Source organism: Psammomys obesus, unplaced genomic scaffold, assembly GCF_907164565.1.
Source record: "Psammomys obesus unplaced genomic scaffold, mPsaObe1.curated_primary_1811, whole genome shotgun sequence".
Lineage (NCBI taxonomy): Eukaryota > Metazoa > Chordata > Mammalia > Rodentia > Muridae > Psammomys > Psammomys obesus.
The window spans coordinates 39,245,183-39,267,140 of record NW_026587216.1 but is presented as its reverse complement, the minus strand read 5'-3'; the positions used below and the strand labels follow the sequence as shown (position 1 = coordinate 39,267,140).

The 21,958-nt window shown below is 40.9% G+C and overlaps 1 protein-coding gene across 2 annotated transcripts in view; it reads right to left on the bottom strand.

Annotated features, from left to right (window-relative positions):
• The window catches only part of Clvs1 (clavesin 1), a 190,437-nt gene that overhangs the window by 164,128 nt on the left and 4,351 nt on the right, over positions 1-21,958 (bottom strand). For both annotated transcript variants that reach the window (XM_055603359.1, XM_055603360.1), the window contains exon 2: positions 13,162-13,786. In XM_055603359.1, the coding sequence (XP_055459334.1) occupies positions 13,162-13,616 (455 nt within the window). In that variant the 5' untranslated portion in view covers positions 13,617-13,786. The remainder of the gene's footprint in view (positions 1-13,161; positions 13,787-21,958) is intronic.

Genomic DNA, 21,958 nt, shown 5'->3' with positions numbered 1-21,958 from the left:
GGGCTAGATGGTTTTGGTACAGATTCTACCAGACTTTCAGACTTTCAAAGAAGAGTTAATGTCAATACTTGTTATTCCACAAGATATAAACAAGAGGAACATTGCCCAGTTTATTTTACAAGGCCACAATTCACAGTTACATTGATAACTAAACCACATAAAGACCCAACAACAACAACAAAAAGTACAATTTCCCTTATGGACATAGATGCAAAAAAAAAAAAAAAAATTCTCAATAAAATACTTGCAAACTAAATCTAAAAACATATCAAAAAGATCATCCAAAAAGTCAAATAAGCTTCATCCTAGAAATGAAGGGATGGTTCAACATGTATAAAGCAGTATATGTAATCCACCACATAAACAAACTGAAAGAAAAAAAAAACTATAAAAATCTCATTATATGTAGAAAAGGACTTTGACAAACTGTAACACCCTTTCATGATAAAAGTCCTGGATATATTAAGGATACATGAGATGTCATAAAGGCGGTTTACAACAACCCCCCCCCAAAAAAAATCAAACCTTAGAAGCCTGTTTGTTTTCTAATGAGAGGCAGAAAGGGGGTACACTCAGATGAGAGGGGTGGTGGGGAGGAACTGGGAGGAGTAGAGGGAGAGAAACCACAATCAGGATATTTGAAAAAAAAAATCTATTTTCAATAAAAGGAAAAAATAAGTGGAGAGAAACTCAAAGCAATTCTACTAAAATCAGGAACAAGAAAAGGTTGTCCATTCTCTCCATAGCTAAGCAATATACATAACAGTTAATCAACCAATATCTAATTTAACTTAAGGCCCACTCTATGAGATGGAACTCATACCCAATACTGTTTGGGAGACTAGGTAGCCCAGGGACTTGAGGTATAACAAATTACACTGTTATGCTATAAGAATATAGCAACAAAATGATTCTTAATGATAGTCTGCTATATTCATAGATGGATGCCTTGCTCATCAGAGAAACTTCTTCCCATAGCAGATGGGAACCAATATAGACACTCATAGCCAGACAATATGCAGAGAGTGAGAGACTTTGGAACACTCGGTCCTAAATGGGATGTCTCCAACAGTTTCCTCCCCCCGTGGCTCAGGGAACCCTGCAGAAGAGGAGGCAGAAAGAGTGTAAGGACAAGAATGGTTAGAGGACACCAAAGAAACAAGGTCCTCTAATTCTACAGGATCAACACACATATAAATTTATAGAGACTGAGGCAGCATGCACAGGAACTGCACAGGTTTGCAACACATGGAATCTTAGAGCTGAAAGGAGAAATGGATACATACTCCCATCCCTAACCCAAAAGCAATCTTCAGTTGATAATCACTTGCAAGTTAAAATTCAGTTTTCTCCAAGGGTGTCTCCCAGGGGAAACAAACTATTGTTGAAGGTAGGCTGTGTGCCCAGCAGCAGAAGCCTAAGAGAAAATGAGCTCGAAGGTATCTTTGGTGGTTTCTTGTCTTATAATGTTGTGTCAGGGCTTTTTTCAAAATCTTATTTTTTTATTTTATCTCTTTTTCCCCTACAGGTCCTTTGGGTATATATTATGGATTCTAGTTTAATGCTTTTATGGGATTCCTGTGTGCATATGAGAGAGTCTTTGCACTTCTACCTATTTTCTTGTGCCTCTTCCCAGGTCTTTCCCTTCTGTTTGCTTGTTTTGTTTTGTTTTGTTTTGTTTTTTTCTCCTACTCTGATGTTAGGGTTGTTTTTAATCTTATTATATTTTACTATTATCCCTTAGAAGCCTGTTTGTTTTCTAATGAGAGGCAGAAAGGGGGTGCACTCAGATGAGAGGGGTGGTGAGGAGGAACTGGGAGGAGTAGAGGGAGAGAAACCACAATCAGGATATATGAAAAAAAATCTATTTTCAAAAAAAGGAAAAAAATAATAAATAAACTGGAGATAATAGCAGCTTTTACAGACACTGTCATGAGGATTAGCTAAAACAATGGGACACGGGGACATACATGCCCAAGACCATTACTGATGCTAATGCCCTCGACCCAGAATGACACTGGTTGTTATTCGAAGAACCATATTTTAAAGTCTAGCATAATGACTTCAGCATGGATCAGGAGAAAATAGAGGCAAAGGAAATGATATGAAGCAGGAAGGAGAACAGACCAAGGAAGAAGAAGAACATGTCATGTTAAAACCTTCACAATGAAATTTAGCCTCTCTTTATTTTCTTGTCTAATGTTGCGTTTTGCAGTACAGCAGCAATAACTTCAGCTGCTTTAGAGTACACTGACAATAAATGGCTTCTGAGCTTGATTTACAGCCTCAGCTAAGCAGAGCCACTTAATCATCTCCAGCAGCTGCTTAGGGTTCTATATATCACCATTCAGTAGTGATTATCTGGGAACCATATTTAAAAAGCAAGGGAGCTACTGGTTGTGTATTGATGAGGCTCGATGTTCCAGTATGGGGTGGTAAGTCTGGGCATGGGCCTTGAGATTTCTTCAGTTCTACATTGTCCCTCTCATGAAGTGGTCAGAAAATGCTGGTCAGGTTTCCTGAAATTTTGAGAGTAATGCAAGCATTCAAGTGCCAGCTACTCCTCCTGGAAAATGTCCAAGTGAATGCAGAACACTGTGATGAGCAATACTCTTTCTAAGTGTTCTCTCCTGTTCTCTCTCTCTCTCTCTCTCTCTCTCTCTCTCTCTCTCTCATTACTGGTTACAATTTATTATCTTATACAAAATACAAAACCAAAAGTCTTATCAGGACTGCCTGGATCCTTTTCCTCTGTGGCTTGGAAAGGCCGCATCACCAGGGGGTAGTGATCAAAGAGTTCATGACAGAGGCAGACCCTGCTGTCCTTACTCAGAGATCCACATGGAGACTGAGCTGCCAATTGGCTACATCTGAGCAGGGGGTCTAGGTTCTCTCCATGCATGGTCCTTGGTCTCCACAGGACCCCCTGGGCTCAGATATTTTAGCTTTGTTGGTCTCTTTGTGGGGCTCTGCTCTTTTTTAATGACACTGGTCTTTTAAGGTGCAAACATTGGAATCAGCAAAATGACTCAAGTAAAGGCTTTTGCTGCCAAGCCTGATCCCCAGAATCCACATAGCAGAAGAAGAAAACTCATTCCCACAAGTTGTTTTCTGATCTACACACACACCACACCATAGGATACACATTTACATACATGCACAAACAAATAAATATAAATTAAAAACTTTAAATAATAATATTCTTGTGCTGGTTAATTTTGGGTTGTTTGTTTTTGGTTTGACACAAGTTAGGATCATCTTGAGAAAGAAAAGTTCAATTGAGAAAAACACCTCCAATCAACATGGCCTGTAGGCAAACCTGTGGAGCATGTTCCTTGATTAATGATGGGTGTGGAAGGGCCAGCCCATTCTTGGTAGTTCTACCCCTGGTCAAGGTCCTGGAGTACATAATAAAGCAGGCTGAGCAAGCCATAAAGAGCAAACCAGCAAGCAGCGTTCCTCCGAGGCTTCTGCTTTCATTTCTCTCATTCTCTCTTTTAGGTTCTTGTCCTTGCCTCCTTTCAAGTAAACCTTTCCCTACCCAAGCTGCTTATAGTCTTGGTGTTTCATCACGTCAATAGGGAGCAAACTAAGACAAGGTAAATGAAAGTTGTTGTTCAGATTTCGGACATTTCCAAATGGAGGAATTGACAGCAAGCTTCCCCAAGTTGCCCTAATCAGAACCTGCCCCGAAAAGAAGTTACTCTTATGGCCTTGAATTTCTGTCCACACCCAAGACTGTTTTATCTGCAAGATGAGAATTTGGGAAGAGCAGTGACAGAGAAAGGCGTTCTGTCAATCAAACTTTGTTCACTAAATCCTTACAACACCTTAAGCTCAAATCCACTGACCTTTGTAGCAGTGATTACCTTGAGACAGGAATGTCTCCCTGGGAAGCAGCAGTCACTTAGGCAGACAAGCTCTATGGTAATAGCTCCAAACTCAGACCCATGGCTCCCCCATGTATTAGCTTACATGAGATATGGCTTCCACCAGGCAAGGTGATGTTGGCAGCCACGTGTCTGCTAAGAGGTACTTGTGTAGAAGGGATTTGAAAGAGACAAGGAATCGCTTGGTTATCTCACATAACAAGCCACATTAAGCTGCAGTGACACATGAGCCCTTCTAATTTCACCCCTTTATTAATAGGTAGCTTTTTAGAACTGCATAATAGATTTTATAGTCTTTTATAAAATTTTTAGCTGAAGGGGATATTTTGTTTTGGGCACCTGAGGCTCTGAATTATGTCAAAGTAAGAAAACTTTCTTAACTGTAAAAACAGAACAATAAGGCTTCATTGTGTGGGAAAGCCTTCCTACTGTGCCTTGTCTCATCCTGACAGCTCTGCTGAGCACATGGTATTGTTACCAGATGAGGACACTGAACATAAAGTGTATAGCTTTCTGAGGCTACAGGCTGGCAAGCCAAAGAGCTAAAATTCTGAGGCCAACTGAGAATCTGCACAGGAACGCTTACTTAATACTGAAACAGAATGGGTAGGTGAAGTTGGCCACTACTGTTGCTTAGATTGGGGTCATTTTTTAAAATAAATTTCAAGCAATATCAACTTTCCTTTCCTGGACAATGAGTTTTTGAACATGAAAGTTGCTTTATTTTGTTGTTGTTGTTGTTGTCATGGTTGGTTTTGTCAAGTATTATTGGTAGAGATTGGACATGATGGCTAAATTTGATAGTCCACTTGACACATCCAGGTAAAGGGAATATCAGCTGAAAAACTGTCCTGATCAGATGGACCTGTGGCCATATCTTTGAAACATTTTCTTACCATCTGGTTGGTGGAGAAGGTACAGCTTCCCATGGGTGATGTCATCCTTGAGGAGGTGTGCCTGGGCTTTATAAGATAGCTGAGGAAGCCAGGGAGAGAAAGCAGTAAGCAACGTTCCTCCACAGGTTCTCCTTCGGTTACTACCTTCGGGCTCCTGCCTTGAGTTTACGTTTGCTTCCCTCAGTGGTGGACTATGGAACCAGTAAAGGTAAAAGAACAAAAACAAACAAACAAGCCTCAATACCCACCACATTGCTCTCGGTCATGGTGTTTACCCCAGCAACAGAAAAACAAACTTGTATATTGGATAAGGATTTTCAACCTGTGGTCTTCCAGGTTTACATGGACCTAAAGTAGACTGTGGTGAAGGATTTGCCTTGTGGACCATGAGGTTTTCCATGTCCTTTGAGACCAATGCTTCCTCACAAATTCTCTTGAATGTCTGCTTAGTCAGCCCCAAATGGGCAGATAGGTTCCAGTGATGAGCTGTGGTGTGGTACTGTCCCTAAGGAGTTGGGACTGAGATTTTTGCCCATGTTAGCACTTTGAAGCTGTGTGACCTCAGATAGATGGTTTAACCTCCTTGAGCTTTAATTTCATCATCTGCTAAACATAGATATTATTAGTGTCTACCCAAGGGCATTTCTTCCAAGCATTTGTTGAGCGCTTAATAAATATGCAGTGTTTCTTAATATTGTCTTGATCACACTCACTCTCCAGCTCATCTTCAAACTCCTAACAATTGGAAAGCTGATCTCTGCCATAGGAATTCTAGTGGGAATATTGCATAAAGAACAGAGAACTAAACCTTTTGCTGGATTTCCCTTTGAATAGCCTTTGGGGTTTGGAGGCCAGGATTCACCTGACCCTAGTGAGAGGTCAAGCAGCTTCACCAGCCCCTCATCTTTTTCTTTCTTTCTTTCTTTCTTTCTTTCTTTCTTTCTTTCTTTCTTTCTTTCTTTCTTTCTTTCTTTCTTCACAAGTGTTCAACACGGATATGTAAGAATTAGGTCTCTCATCACACCATGACTTTTTATCACTCAGGAAAATCAAACTGAATGAGGCCAGATGTAAAAGTCTGGTGAATGCCCTTGCGATGGCTAAAGGAGAGCCTCAGTCAGCTTAGTTTATTTATAGCTTTAAGAAGTACACCAAACCTACGGTCTCAGGATTTCAATCAGAAGAGAGCACTGACTGAGCCCTCAGCCCATGGCCGCTTCAGCTATCTTGCACCCACTGAACTTGGCGTTTCTGCGTTCTTGAGAGGTGGTTGCAGTTATGCAACCACTATCTCTAGAAAATCCACCAGATAAAATTTCTGCAGTGTCAGTAAACAAGGAACAACTGAACACCTTTCGGGAAACTATACAGAGTTGGAAGGCAACCATGTCTAAGCACAGGTGGATCCAAATGTACGGTACATGGGAATATGATGTTCTCCCCTGCTGACTGACGCTCAAAGAAAAGGTCATGCTCTTGTAACATTCATCCTCCTATCATGATATGCATGGAGGGGATGACTGAGGTTCTGCTAGGAGATGTCCTTCTGGAATGTGAGCCCAGGGCAGGAACACTACATTGGGACCTTCATGAAGCACAGGTCAGAATACCGCAGCTAGTCTGGGTGCTAGAGGATGAATGAGGAATGCATTCTTATTTATCACAGTAAAGAATTCCAAGTCTAGGGGGTGGGTAGATGTTCAGTTTGTAAAGTGTATACAATGCAGTGTAAGAACCCGAGTTTAGTACCCAAAACTCACATAAGAGCCAGGCATAGTGGCATGAATTCATAATCCCAGAAATGGAGAGTAGGAGACAGGAAGATCCATGGAGTTCATTGGGAAGCCAACCTCACTGAATGAATAAGCTCCAGGCTGAGTAAGAGACCCTGGAGAGTGATCCAGGAAAACCCCCAATGCTGACCCCCTCTCACACACATACAGTTAATATCACATATCCCTTCTTATTTACTCAAACTGAACTCATGAGTTTCCTAAAATCCCTTCCTCCCACTCACAATGCGGATTGAGCAGGTCATTCACTTGTGTCATTGTGAATCATCTCATGTCCCTGTGCGCTGCCTTACAATACACAGTCATCCTTGGCTGTACTCCTTTGGGATGTTCCAAGATGCTCTTCATTGTTCTCAGTGAGTCACCTTGTGTGCCTCATCTGACAGAAACTTGAAGAATGCAAATGAAAACTCAGAACCTGAGCTACTTCATCACTTAGTAAAATCTATTAGCAGTGATTCAGGTTTTTGTTGCCAAGGACTTGAAAGCTTAAGTTTGGAAAGGAGTGAAATAATGCATAGAGCTTTTTTGGGAGGACATACTCTCCATTTCCATTCTGGGACAGATCTCCTCTTGTGTTGGCATCAGGATATATGCCTGTGCACGTATCAGAGATTTTTGTGAAATAATGTGAAGTTGACCTTCTGTATCTGTGGGTTCTGCACCTGCAGACCCAATTAACTAGATATAGAAAATATTTGCCAGGAGGAGTGATATCAGCCCTGAACACAGATTGACTTCTGGCCATTATTCCCTAATCCAGCAGAATAATTAATAATACAACACTTAAAGAATATTGTTATAAGCAATATAGAAATGGCTTACAGTGTTAAGGAGGATGTATATACAGGTTGCCTTCAAATACTATTCCATTTTATGAAAGGGTCCTGAGCATCTGTGGATTTTAGCATCTATGGAAATTTCTCAAACTTTCCCCACAAGTACCAATTAGATATGGAAACACTTGATGTAAACAAACAAACAAAAAAAATGCCTTTAAGGGGCTAATTATTGATACTTCTTTTGGTTTGGATTTCAATTGTCCCCCAAAAGTTCACACTTTGAAGGTGTGGTCCAGAATGCATCAGTGTTCAGAGATTCTGGGAAACAGATAAGGAGCCTTTGGGAACAGCTGGGCTATGGGGTGGCTTCAGCATTGAGAGGGAGGGCCTCGTTGAAGAAGAAAACCACTGAGGGTGCAGCATTGAAAGGTGCTCTTTGTCCCTACTTCCTTTTTCTCTTCTTTTCTGCCTCTCAACTGCTGTGAGGTAAACAGCTTTTCTCTTCTGCCCTCAGGTAGGGAATAGACTGAAACCTCGGGAAGTGTGAGCTGAAACGAACCTTTCTTTAGAAACGGATTACCTCAGGCATCTTGTCACAAGAAAGCTGACTACTACAACGTGGCTAGCAGAAGTTTTTTACAAAGTCTTTCTCCAGCTTCCTTGACGGATTGGGAAATGCAGTGGTCTTTTTGCTCAGACAGTGCCTAAGAAAGGGACCGCTCAACCTTTCACAGCGATCCACAAAGTCCTGCTCATTAACATCCAAGCAGCCCCACCATCACTAGGGCTTTCGGGAGTCATTCTTCTCAGAGCTCAATTTTTTGTCCTGTGCCTCGTCACACACACACACTCACAGGAAAATGCACACATGCAATGCATATACACACACACATACACACACACACACACACACACACACACACACACACACACACACACACTTGCAGAAGCTCTTAGCAATATTTTGAAACATCTAACAATGCCAAGGCTGAGCAATTGGTTCCAGATGTCTTTGGAATTCACTTGGAATAGAAGCATGTGCCTCAGCTTTTCCGTGGGTGAGTCACCTTGCTCCCTGAAGAAGGCGGCACCAAGTCCTCCCAAGCCCCTTTCTGTTAGTAAGTTAGCGATGCTCAGTCTCCCCAACAGCTTTTGATAGTAAGTGAGGAAATGCCCTCAGAAATGCCTGTGAAATGTAAGGCGCTTGCAGCTGTGTCGCTGTTCGTGTGAACTGGACCTGGAATAACAGGAGCCAATGTAATGAAGGCTCTCTCCCCAAGATAACTGGCTTGCCATAGCAGAGCCATGCTAAGTCAAACCAAAACAAAGCAAAAGTGCTTGTCCGGCCTTTAGAAATATTGATTTTATTGATTATGTATTTATATCTTAAATGTGAGTTTCTAAAATGTTTCGTTAGAATCTGATTTGTTGTCAGTAAATTGCTGGTGGTTTTGGTCCCTCTTTAGGTTTTGCTCTGCTTCCTCAGCTTTGCCCCAGCTCTGGGCCATAAGTCTTGCCTGGGGCTTGCTACTCTTCAGTATAGATTGTTTTTCTCCCTTACCCCTGGTTGCAGGAAGAAGCAGCCTGCTGGATGTTTGTCTGTCTTGTTATTCCCACACTTGAAGGTATTACTCAAGCTGCTCATCAGCCTTCTTTACTCTTCCTTGAATTATCTAAATTTAACTGTTTCTTACAGTGCCTCATCTGCCCTGGAGAAACAACGCTTTCAGCTGGTTTTCAACATGCTTCCTGATTTCTGAACCTTTACCTATGAGAGACAATAATATTGACAGGAGAATGTTCCCTGAATCTCCTCACACTTTGAGTTGTAGTAGATCCTCTGTTGTGTTCCCTGTCCTAAAACTTGGGTGGGACCAGCTGGCCTGGTCATGGTGTAACGGATGCCATTATGGTATGTTATGGGACTTGTGTTGTCTGGAGTCCCCAGTTGTTGTTCTCATAACCTAAGAGTATGATCAACAGTAGAAAGAGGCCTTCAAACTAGGTCTCTAAGAACAACAAAGCCTTCTAGGCCAACCTGACTTTGGAGTTATGGGTCTGTCATAGTTATGGAAAAAGTTGATCATCTTATCAAAGGCTTCTGCATTTAGAAAGTGTCTTTTGACCTGGTGTCTCACTGATTTCTCTGCTTGGCTTATTTGTTCTTAAGAAACAACTACTTCTGAATGTCAACCAGTGTAAACGGGTGGTCACCTCCCCTGGCTTACAGGTGAGAGCCTGCATAACAGCATTTCAACTACATGCTAAGGGGTGGGACTGGGGGAGAGGCAGCTGGAATTTAAGGTGGCCACCTGGCTTCAGAGTTTGTCATGCCATGTCTTCTGCCTCTTGGGGACCCCCCAGATTGGTTTTGTTCTTGCAGCAGCCTGAGGAGCCTGATGTCCTACCTGTTTTCCACTTGAGAAATTGAGACTCCAAGAAGTAAAATGGTGGTATCCAAGCTTAAATTTTGTTTTTGACTGAGGTGAAATCCAGGAATAGCACAAGAGCCTCTCTGCTTGTGTTTCTCTCTGCAGCACCAGGGTGCTATCAGCAAAGGCTCACACCCAGATTTGCAGCACAGATTTTAAAAAAAGAAAAAGAACAAAAGGCAAAAAAAAAAAAAAAAAAAAAAGGATTTTCTTTAGGGATGTTAAAGGGGCAAATTGTGCATTCTTGCTAATGCTGATATGAGACTGAGTGAGAGATCACTGAGTGAGGGTGTTTTCTCGTGTCCCCAGTGCACGTCAAGCAACTCTGCTAGCTCGAGGAGAGATGTGCATGTTCACTTGACGAATGAGTAGTGAGCTTGTCCATCTCAGCCTGGCAGACTCCGAAAGCAAAGAAGCCGGACAGATTCCTGCTGTTGGGCAAGACCAGCTTGAATTCTACTAGCTCAGTTGCTGTCGTGCCTTTGCTGTGACCCACTTGCAGCTGGTCACTTTTATACATGTGTCAGGTCAAGATGGATGAGATTTACTTCGTTTTAATAAATATTAATAATCACCTTCATCTCAGTCAATCTTTCACACGAGACATTCAAATCACTACCTTATCATCTGAAACCCCCAGAGAGATGCACTCACTTTGCAAAGCTGTAAGAACTTCCCTGGCCTTTTGGACCTCATCTGGGCTGGATCCACATGATTAGTACCTGGGGAAAGCAAGCAGGTGCTTTGGACAAGTAGGGGGGTGAGTTGTATATATAACCCACTTTGAAATATTATCCTTCTGTATCCAGTTCTAATGTATTTGCCATCTGTCTGCCATTACTTTTGAAGTCACATTTTTATATATTAGTGATAATACCAGAAGGCAGTGTCTACTAAATGCTTATTATATTCAAACGATGAACTTCAGCATGACATTTCTCTCTCCCACTGAACATAAAGACATCACTCTAACCCCTCCCCCCTTACAGGGAGGCTGCTTGCCTTAGTCATATAACCACCAAATGACGTGGTCATATCCGTGTTCAATCTGGTTTGCTTGCATCTGATTTAATGTCAAGTGTGTTGACTTACAAAAACCACCTTGTCAAATGCAAAAATGGCTTGGATTAAATTGTATGGTTAGAAGAAAATTAGATCATGGGACTATGAGAAAAAGGAGAGGAGAGGGATTCTTTTTTTTAAAGTTGAGTGAATGGGGAGCCTATAAAGTGAATTTGAGAATCCCTTCTCATCCATTGGACGAGGCTGAATGGGCTTCTCATTCATGAGTCATTAGAGCTAGAAACTTATTTTACACATGAGGAATTCCAGGAACAGAGAAGGAAGTAACTTGTCCAAGGTTATCATAATCATAAACATTTTCATTATTTCCTCAGAGATTTGTTACCTCTTAGTTCTTCATGGCATATTAGGGTATATATACAGAGCAAATCTTAATAAGAAATAAAAAAAAATTTACTACAGCTCATTTTCTATGTGAATGTCACAGCTCAGTGGTGTTCAATGCACAGTCTGTCCTAGCAGATGGAAGCCTCAGAGCACTGACAATTTAGCACAATGACATCAGCACGATTATTCTCCAGAATCATCAAAACCTTCCGGTTTCCAGATCCAGAATGTGAGTGTGTCATTCTTGGGTGTAGGACTGTTCCCTTCAGTTTAGACGCAGTGTCTATGGCTCCTGTGTGTCGGAAGGAATTATTCAGTAGTGCGTACAGGGCTAGCCACTTACATGCTGCCCCCCTGACTGGACCATGAACTGCGCTGGGTCTTCACCTATGGAGACCACATGTTCTCAGCATTGTCTTAAGTGCCTCGTACTCACACCTCTACGTGTTTGTTGACTGAATGATGCAGATAAATAAATGAATGTAAAAATCCAGCCGTCCTTCTCATCTGTGGAGCGATGTAAAGCAAGGCTCACCACGCGCTGCAACATGAGCTTGACAAACATGGTATCTAATCCACATCACTATTATTGGTTCAGGTGTAGCTCTGTCTAGGCTGCTTGTGTTGAGACATTTGTGTGCTTTTCCAGCGTCAGATAGTCCTGCCTTGATTTACCAGCCAGGAAATAGTCAATGATTGCAAAGACCTCCTGCGCGTCTGTGTTATTCTTAGGAAAAGCAGTGGCATGAGGCAATGGAAAGACAAACTAGAAATTCCTTTAGATAGCACTGGGAAGGTGTTTGAGATATTTTTTGGTTAAGCCTGTGTCTTCCTATAAACATAAAATTTTCATCCATGATATTGTCGTGAAACCTCCAGCCACAGCGGATGCTCTAAAGATTGTCTGCTTCCCTTTCCTCACATGCTTATTGTGCTACCTGGCAAAGAGATAAATATGCTAAAGGCACCATCTTCCAGAATCTCATAAACACACAATGGCATTACTCAGCTGGTCTAAGACAACTGGTTCTCAAGTCACACAACCACACACAGCTTCCATTCTGGTTTCATTAGCTGCGTGACATGGATCCAGGTCCTTGGCTTCTCAAATTCTTGTGCCATCAAATGTAAAGTATGAGAAATGGCAACAATATTTATCATTCCAAGGTCCTGTATGGATTAAACAAGATCATGTAAATACCCAGTTGAAACCATGGTAAGGACAAAAATAATAACCATTATCTACTGAGCAGTGATCTTACACTTCTATATTTGTTTTCATAAAATACTATGAACCTAAACTTAGTCACTAGAAAGGTGGGGCAGTGAAATGAAAACACTGGGAATTTTTTTCCAGGAAAAAAAAAAATGTGGGTGGGGTGGAATTTGGGAAGAAACAAATGTTAGGACCAAAGACCAAGATGAATCATATTTTGGAATGAAGAACTGAGTAGAGAGAGATGAACAAGGACACAGGGAGGATGGCATACTTAACCTGGGACATGTGGAGTTTGGGGCTCTCAAAAAGGATGTGAAGGAAGGAAATCCATTTGGATGGGGAATCTTGTACCCAGGAGAGGGGGATATCAAAGTTAGAGAGAGCATCCACAAAATTATTTTATGTGTGGAAGCCAGTCTGGTGAACCCACTTTTGTACTGTTGTTGCTAAGGGTGAAAACCTGAAGAGAATAAGAGAATATATAAATCTTCTAGAACATCAGCTTTGGGGTTATTAAAATAAACAACCCAATGTGATGAACGGAACACTTCCTTCTAAAGTCCAGTACAACCCACAGGCTATGATTCACTTCTGGTCTTCCTTCTGTGTGAAGCTGGGTCTTAAAACCGCCTTTGAATGCATGTGGAATGAATTCTCAGCTCGGAAGCCACACCACCCCAGCATGCAGTGATGATGCCATGTCAAAGCAAAGTCAAGTAAAAACGCTATCTACATTTACCTACTCTGATCCCAATTGGCAGCAAACAGCAGCAGAATCTTCCTGCCGTAGTGGTCACGATTTTCCAGCACTCCAGGGAACCCGTCGATCAAAGCCCTCTTAATCCCGGGATCGTCTGCCTTGAAGTTTTTGAACATGTCCAGGTTTAGCTGGCGGTACTGAAAGTACTGGGCCAGGAGTCTGAAGGCATCGGCTTGGTGAAACTTCCTGGCTCGGAGAAATCGCAGGATGAAGGCATCATCTGTACGTAAAAACCCAATGTCCGGCCTGGTGATGATCATGTCTCTGACCTGTTGAATGTCCTGATGTAAAACGTCGGGGTTCTCATTCAGTTCCAATCGGGCTTTCTCTATAGTGTCTGGGCTGAGCCCAGCCTGCAAATGCGTCATCTTGGCCCAATCTCCTTCCCAAGTGCTTAAGCTCTGAGGTTTGGGAGGAACAGAAATTGGTCCCATTCACATGAAAGGGTGCTGAATCCGTGGCCCATTCAACGGTTCTCCTACAAGACTGCCCCCAAAACAGACAGTTGCAGAGTCTTCCTTCTGCTCTTGGAAAACAGCAGGACATTCAGGCCCTACGTGCTGGTGGCCATCCAAAAGAGAAGGAAAACCAAGGCCATTGCTTACTGAAAAACAAATGCACACAAGAGAAACAAGAAAGAGATGATGCAGAGAAAATCTGGGCAAGTTAATTGGAGACTAGATAGAAAAGAGTTCATTAAATGTTGAGTGTGGTAGGTGCGTACCCTGTAACTAAATGCATACAATTCTTCAGATTGGACATTTTGCCTTATTATTAGCAACTTAAATATTTAATATGCAAATATGTGTAATACATTAACAAAAACTTTTAGTTACAGTGAGTGACTCCTTAAGATAATGGTCTGTGGTCAGATTAGCAATGGAGTGCTGTTTTATTAATGAAAGATTTTGTTGTTGCTTCTTAAGCATGCTTTATGGGGCTGTCCAAGGGCCTAGATACAGCTGAGATATATGACTGCTAAACAATTGATTGTTTCCCATTAGCCTCATTTCTCAGACAGAAGTATCTCAGAGAGGAATCTGCTTCTCACATCTTTTAAAGGCAGTCCTTTAGAATATTAAAGGTCACCCTAACCTAACCCTACGGTGCCTAATTAGTGATAAGAGTATTGCCACATGGCCTGGGCTGTGGCAAACAGGTTCAGGGCTGAAAGACGACCTTCAACAAGGACATTCTGAGCCATGAGAAAGGCTTACTGGCTCAGGCGGGATCTTTTATTCTGATTTCTCCTGCAAAGAAACCACAGGCGCCCAACGCTCTCAATCTGCTCTGTTTTATCCATACAGGCTCCGGAATCCATCCATTTTCTGAACATTTCTATTGTCCTGAGATACTGTTTTACACAGGAAAATAATCGACTTCTGCTTATCATCTCATTTCTTCGTATAAATAATATACAAAAAATAAAATCACCTGTATCTCTTGAATCGTTCTCGCTTTGTGAATTAATGCTTAAACTCTCACAGGCATCTAAGTTATCCTTCCTATTCTCACAAGCAAAAGACAAGTGTGAATATATTTTAAAGCATTCATTGTTTCGTAAGCAAACAGTATTTGCAGTGAGAGGCAAAATATTTACTTCCCATATAATCATTATTGATAATGCTTCATCATGCAAAATCATTCAAAAGAAAAAAAAAAGAGTCCCCTTCTTAAATGTCTACACCTGTTTGCCTCATGGTGGGGGAGCTGAATAACATTTCAAGTAACATGTTCATTTTTAATCTAATGATACAAAAATAGCATATTTCAATACATTTGTTCTGTAAAGTAACAGCTAACTCTAAAACATGTGGATGAGAAACAGAGTTTTATTTTTCACTAATCTTAAAGCATATTTCAATACATTTGTTCTGTAAAGTAACAGCTAACTCTAAAACATGTGGATGAGAAACAGAGTTTTATTTTTCACTAATCTTAAAGACCCACAACAGTGAAAGAAAACAGTGCTATGAACTAGTCTAGGATTGATGGAAACTTCCAATTCTAGCTAGCTCAATATTCACCCATTGTTAAAAATGCCTTCTCCTGCAGCCTCGCCACAGGCCTTTAAAGATCTGCCTTATTGTATGTAAACTCCCTTCTTCTGATTCATCCTACACTCACTACACCATCAGACACACTGCTGAACACGCTCCACCAACTGACCGAAGATGGAGGTATAATTGTTATCTAAATATAGGCACTAATGACACTGTGATTGGCTACTTGTGTCAATTTAACCCAGCTAGAGTCATCTAAACGGAGGGAACCTCGATTGAGAAATTCCTTCCATAAGACTGAGCTATGGGCAAGTCTGTACGGATTTTAATTAGTAATTGACGACGCAGGAGCGCCCAGGCCACTGTGGGTGGTGCCACCCCTAGGTTGGTGGGCCTGGGTGCTGTAAGAAAGCAGGATCATCAAATGAAGAAGAGAACTGAGTGCTGTAAGAAAGCAGGCTTATCAAACTATGAGAACTGAGTTCTCTTCATTTAATAATCAGGGTTATCAAACCATGAGAAAAAAAAAAAGCTTCTTATGGAGAAGCACACATCCACTGCCTCTGCCTCCAGTTTCCTGCCTTCTTTGAGTTCCTGCCTTGGTTTCCCCCAACAGACTGATTCCGGATATGTAAGCCAACAAACTCTTTTTCCCCCCAAGTTGGTCATGGTATTTCATTACAGCAATAGTAACCCTGGCTGAGATAGGCACTAAAAATGATGCTGCTGGAGCAACCATAAACCGGCAGAGTTCCAAGCACTCCAGACAGCTGGTCACCCAGCATTGACTGTTCATGTCACTGCCTCCAAAAGACAAATTTCAGTTTCCGATGCAGGTGACATCCATCATTATTTGACACTGGCTGTTTCCTCCTTACACCACCTTCTCCTGCCCTCATTCCTTTCTCCATCCAGGCGCCATGGCTATTCCTGGCCCCTGGCTTCCTGCCTTTCCCTGTTCATTCTTCTCCCTCTGTGCAAGCCAACAGCCATGATTTTCAGGATCCTGCCTCATGATCCATCCACCTGCATGCAAGTAGCTTCAGTCCCTAGCTTTCTCCTGATCTCCAGCCTCCTCATTCAGTTGCCCGCTGAGCATCTCTCTGCACGTGTCCCACAGATACTACAAACACATTATGTTCAAAACTGAACCAATCATAGTTCCCCATTCTGAATTTGACCCTCCAGCTCCATCTCTTAGTGAATGACATCATCTTCCAAGCAGGTTTACATCCTGGAAATCTGAGGGTCAACTCATATTCTACCCTCTCCTTACCACCCTCTACCAGACACTTACTCTTTTAATAGATCTCAAAACTGCTCATCTTTGCAGCTCCATGGTTGCTGACATAATTAAGACCATCACCTACTCATGCTTAGATCAGGTTTTCTACTGTGCCCTTTGCTGCCAATCTAGTCTCCGTATTCCCATCACTCTCCGAATTACAGTCGGAGATAGACTCTCTTATCACACTGTGTTTGCATCCATCATTAGCTTCCAGCTCCTCTCCATTCTTCAGAATTGAATCTGAAAGAAGGTTCCTCCAGGAAACCCTTCCCAACCTTCAGGAATCAGATAATACCCACACACATGGAACCACACCAAGTTTTATTACCATCTTCCCTTTTCCCCTTTTATTCAGAATCTCCTATAAAAGGAGAGTGTTTATCATTTATCTGTGAATCCTCGTTATATGCAACATAAAGAGGGTCAGCTCTGTGAGCAAAGAAGTTCATTGAAACCACTAGTACTTTATCAGTGCTACAGCAGGGCACATGATGTCAAAATACTGTTTTTATAGTTTGGTGGTTCCCCCATGTCTGGGGCAGGCTATTTTTTTCTTAAAGCCTTCCTTGCAGCTAACCTTTAATTCCTTTCCACATCTACTAAGAATCTCCCTCTGCTCCCCAGAGAATTTTCTCTAGGAACATTGTATTTCAGATCCTGGTCTCACTGAAGCATTCTGGGTAATGTTCATAGTTCCAAGCCAGAGAGCACAGTGCTAAGAGCACATAGCATAGCAACAGCTCATTCCCTGAAGAAGATTTAAAGCTGCTTTGGAGCAAGTTACTTACCTCACAGCCCATGGAACTCAACAGTGTTTCCCAGATAAATTACTGTGGGTTCAAGGGGAGAATTGAGGTTGCATTTTTCATGTCCTGCCTCCATATATAGCTCTGCCTCTAATCTATAATATCTGAAATAAATTTGCTCCAATCTACATCTTTATTCTGTGCTCAGCATGTAATAGAAGCTCCTAGTGAGAACAGTCCAAACCAGGATCATTGGATTTCACGCTTAATATGATACATATATATTTTTTTCATTAAAGGCAAATTCTTCATACCAGAAGCCTTAACAGACTACTACTATTTAAATAGCACCAAACCTATCAGTGCTATTAAGGCACAAGAAAAGCTGTATGAAGAATGTTTAGCACAATGTAGCATTTTCAACAGCCACATGCTTTTGTTCTCACTCGACTTTTCTTACTTATGGATAGGTTACATTGGACTTGGTGTCCTACCCATAAGAAAGAGTGGTTTACTTTCCTGGTGGTGTTCATAACAATGACAATAGCTGCAATTCATTATTTGTTATCTTTATGTTTATCATGTTCCAGACACTCACATACTCTCTTTATATACTACAATACTTTTTTTTTTTACAACAACTATAAAAAAAAAAAAAAAAAGGAAGAAGTTGAATCTGAGATGCAAAGAAACTAAATGACTTGTGAAGAGGTGGAAACTGGATGGGAGTAAAAATAATCTCTCTGGACTTTAGTTTTCATTCCTGTGCTCTGTGGTTTGCCTCAGCTGTGTAGCAGAGGTTTCAGTATTTGGTATCTAATATCTGTATGACATTCCCCTCAAAGCTCCAGATCCTCACTCTCTTTCCCTTATATCTCTTCTGTACTAAGCCTTCCATGAGCTCAAATTTGCCTCTGTGTTGTCAGACCTTCTTAGACAGCCTAGTGTTGAACCTTAAAGAAAGATGCCCACTGTCCTCATCCTCGTTATCATCGGGGAATGAGCGTTTATGATACAGTTAACTGTACTTTTCCAGCTGTCACTAATATTTGGCTCCTATTTAGTATTTTTCTTGGCCAACATAACAGATCAACCCCTCTGCCATTGTCTTGGAAAGACTCACTCTTTGTCATGCTTCAGCTGTGAAGTCGGCTCACCAAGCAGAGAGCGAGCTCCCCAATTCTAGAGGGTAGCTCACTGCCTCATATGCTGAAACAGGCATCTCCTGGGAGGCCACGCTAGAGAAGCCTGCACTAATAACCCGTGAAATTTCCTAATAAACTAGAAAGTTGGGTTGGAGGATTTTTGTATAAGTGAACAGAAAAAAGAGCCTCTACTGCTTGGTGTTTAAATACTTGACATCCATAGATTCTGGATGTGCATTTCATCTCAGGCAAAACAAAGATAAATCAGTGTGCATGTTTATAAGTCAGTCTTGAGGAAGTGACTTATAAATGAATATCATATGTTTATCTTTACAAAAGAGTAACAAAAGATCCCTTTAATGAAGAAGGGTTGTTTCTTTTTTCTTTTTTTTTTTAAGTGTAACCTATTTTGGCTATTTTATCACCTATTACTCTCATACATTATCATCTTCAGAAATGCACATTCAATACCTGGGAAAAAATCAGAACAATTGTAGCAATGTCCACTCTAAAAATATGTAACATTTCAAAGAATTTTACACAAATTTACTTTTCCTTTGTTACAATGATCCATCAATGTATCAAAGAAAGATGATTTCCTGGGAAATGCTAACGTAAAATAATGTGGAGTAAGACAAACAAGGGTGCTTATAAAATGAAAAGATCTATCTTCCATTAACTGTGATATTCTTGTTAATATTATAATTATGTTATATCCAGATTTTTAAAAAAGATATTGAGTTGCACACTAACTTCTGGCTGGCTTAACGTTGAATAATGAGCTATTAGTGGCAAGGGGAAAGAAACAAATATTTGTGAGTGCTTGTTATTTGCTAAGGGCTTTAACATATTATCTAGTTTCTAACCAATCTTTAAAGTTAGGTTATTGGTTGTTAGTTATTAGGTGAGTGGAAAAATTGAGAGCTTACTCTAAAATCTTGTTTACATATATATATATACACGCACACATACACATAACACACATACACACACACACACACACGAAACAAACTGTCATACCACAAATTACCTGCCCATGTCTTGTTTGTGGCTACCTGTTGCCTCTGAGAAGATGCGCTCTTGGTAGCAACACCCTAACACTCACTCACTCACTCACACTCATTCACATACTCACACACTCACACACAAACACAAACTCACTCACTCACTCATCAGGCATGAAATCTGGAGAGGAAAGGGAATATTGTTGTCATGATCAAAAATATACTGTCTATAAAGTCTCACTAGGCACAGTGGATAAACTTGTAATCAAAAGATTCAGGAGACTGAGGCAGGAGGATTATAAATTTGAGGTCAGCTTGGGATACAAAATTAGACCTTGTTTCAAAGACAACAACAAAATCTTAATATTATTTGAAATACATAAACATAAATCACTAATAAATAAAGCTTTAGAGTAATGTGACTCCTGGGTAAAGTAGTACATACATGAATTTCACATAAATATTGATATAAATATGGAATGAGAAGCTCATGTTTATTTCATGAGTTCCTTTTTGTAAAGATGAAATATGACTCTTCATGATAAACTCTACATATAAAAGTCTGATCAACTACATCTTCCAGTAGGGCAAAGAAACATTTTTACAAATATGTTGTCTAAAACTTCATTCCAACTATTTAAACAGTGTATATATATTCACCTAGGAATTGCAAAGATGTTTGTAATATGTTTGCTTTATCTTTTAGTTATTTATGGTTAGTTTTGTAAGGGGTCTTGCTGTGTAGCACAGATGGCCCATGCTACACAATCCTCCTGCCTCAGCTTCTTGAATGCTGACATTGTAGGCATACAGCAACACATTGAGCACAAAAGGAATTTTTATACCAAATGAAATCACGGTAGGGGTTACTGGAATGCCTAGAACAATGTTTGCAATCACAGCAAAGTTCCTTCCTTGGGGTGACTCTGAGATGTTTCCTGAATGCTAACATGTTTCCTAGAGGAGCAGAGCCCACACTTCAATTCCAGGGGTTGTTAATTGCACATTCTGAATTTGTCATTCTTTGAAAGAGTTTCTGCAGTTGCTGGGTATTCAGGGGGGTGGTATGGCTTGTAGGACTTCTTCCTTTGCACGGACCAAGCTGTGTGAGTAGCAATTCATTGCTGCTGCATGCACTGACTGTCATCGAATGTTAGCCAACTTACAGATAGGAACTCTCTGTACCAAGGGTTGGGAGACATGTCTGGAAGGACAGAGGGGAGACCCATAATCATCAGAAACTGTAGTGTGATAAGAATTTAGCCCTGGCTCACTGTCAACATTCCATCACCTTTAGCTCAGCCCTAACCCAGGGCTTACTCCTGTCCCATAAATATTCATTGCGTAGACTCCCTTGGATCCTTTTAAAATAGAAACTGAACCTTGTCATGTGCTTCCATTTGTGCCCGCTTTTGAGAAAGGTTAAAAGTAAATTGAAATGAGTTCCATCAATGCAGAGACACTGAGAACTTTTTGCTCAAAATAGATGCCAGATCAAAATGAAAATAGACTGAGCCTCAGGTACATTGGAGCTATTTGGCAGAGTTGCATCCTGAGTTCCAGAACAATCTTTTGTTGTCATTTATGGGTTTTAGTTTGCTGTGTGGCAATACAAAAAAAGGGCTAAGCAAGCTGGAACACAGTAGAGTTTCCTTCTTCCTCTATAATTAGGTTGGGAGAAGTTTTTCACTGAAGTAGTAGCTTCTTTCTAATCATTCTATCTTGAAGAAAGACAGTGCAAGAGGGAGAAAGTTACAGACATGTGGAAAATTAGACTAAAATGTCTTCATACATGTTGCTCTGTTGCCATAAGAAGACACGCTCTATACCCACAGCAATCAGCTGTGTTTGGTAGACATATCACAGGGAGAGGAACAAAGGAGGCTGAAAAGCTTGACCATTATCCCTCAAAGGCAGAAGCTATTTCCTCCAAATAGACTCCATTATTTAAGAAAAATAATCTAGAGGTATAAGAAAGATGGGCTCCCCAAATGGTCATTGTCTCTTTCATTCTGTTTATCAGGACATCTGTGTAACTAGGGCTTTTCTCATTGATGTGCCTGAAACAACAATGGCTGCAGCGAGGATCAAAATGAGGAAAATCCTCAGGCAAATGTAGACTGGGAAAAGTTGTTTTGGGGTAAGGTGGGAGGAAAGAAAAGCCCCCACAACTTTCTCCTCCACTGAACTTGTGATTTCTAATTCTTCACCACCTCAGAAGTTGGAATGGTTTGGGTTTGGTTCAGTCAAATGCCATTACTGATTACAACTGAAGGTACAACATTTAAATAAGAGAGTAACTGTTGCCCTTCTTTCTTCAAGAGAAATCCATTCATCATGTTAAGTGAAATAAGCCAGACACAGAAAAACAAATACCACGTTTTCCCTCACACATAGGAGACAAAACACAGTGGTCTGATGGACGAGAATAGTAGAGGCTGGAAAGGGGGGAGAAGAAATGAGACAAGTACAAGTACTTGAGCAACAAGCTCCATTGTTCCACAGTACCGTGGAAAAGTTATAGTTTACAGTGATGATAGATAGATAGATAGATAGATAGATAGATAGATAGATAGATAGATAGATAGAT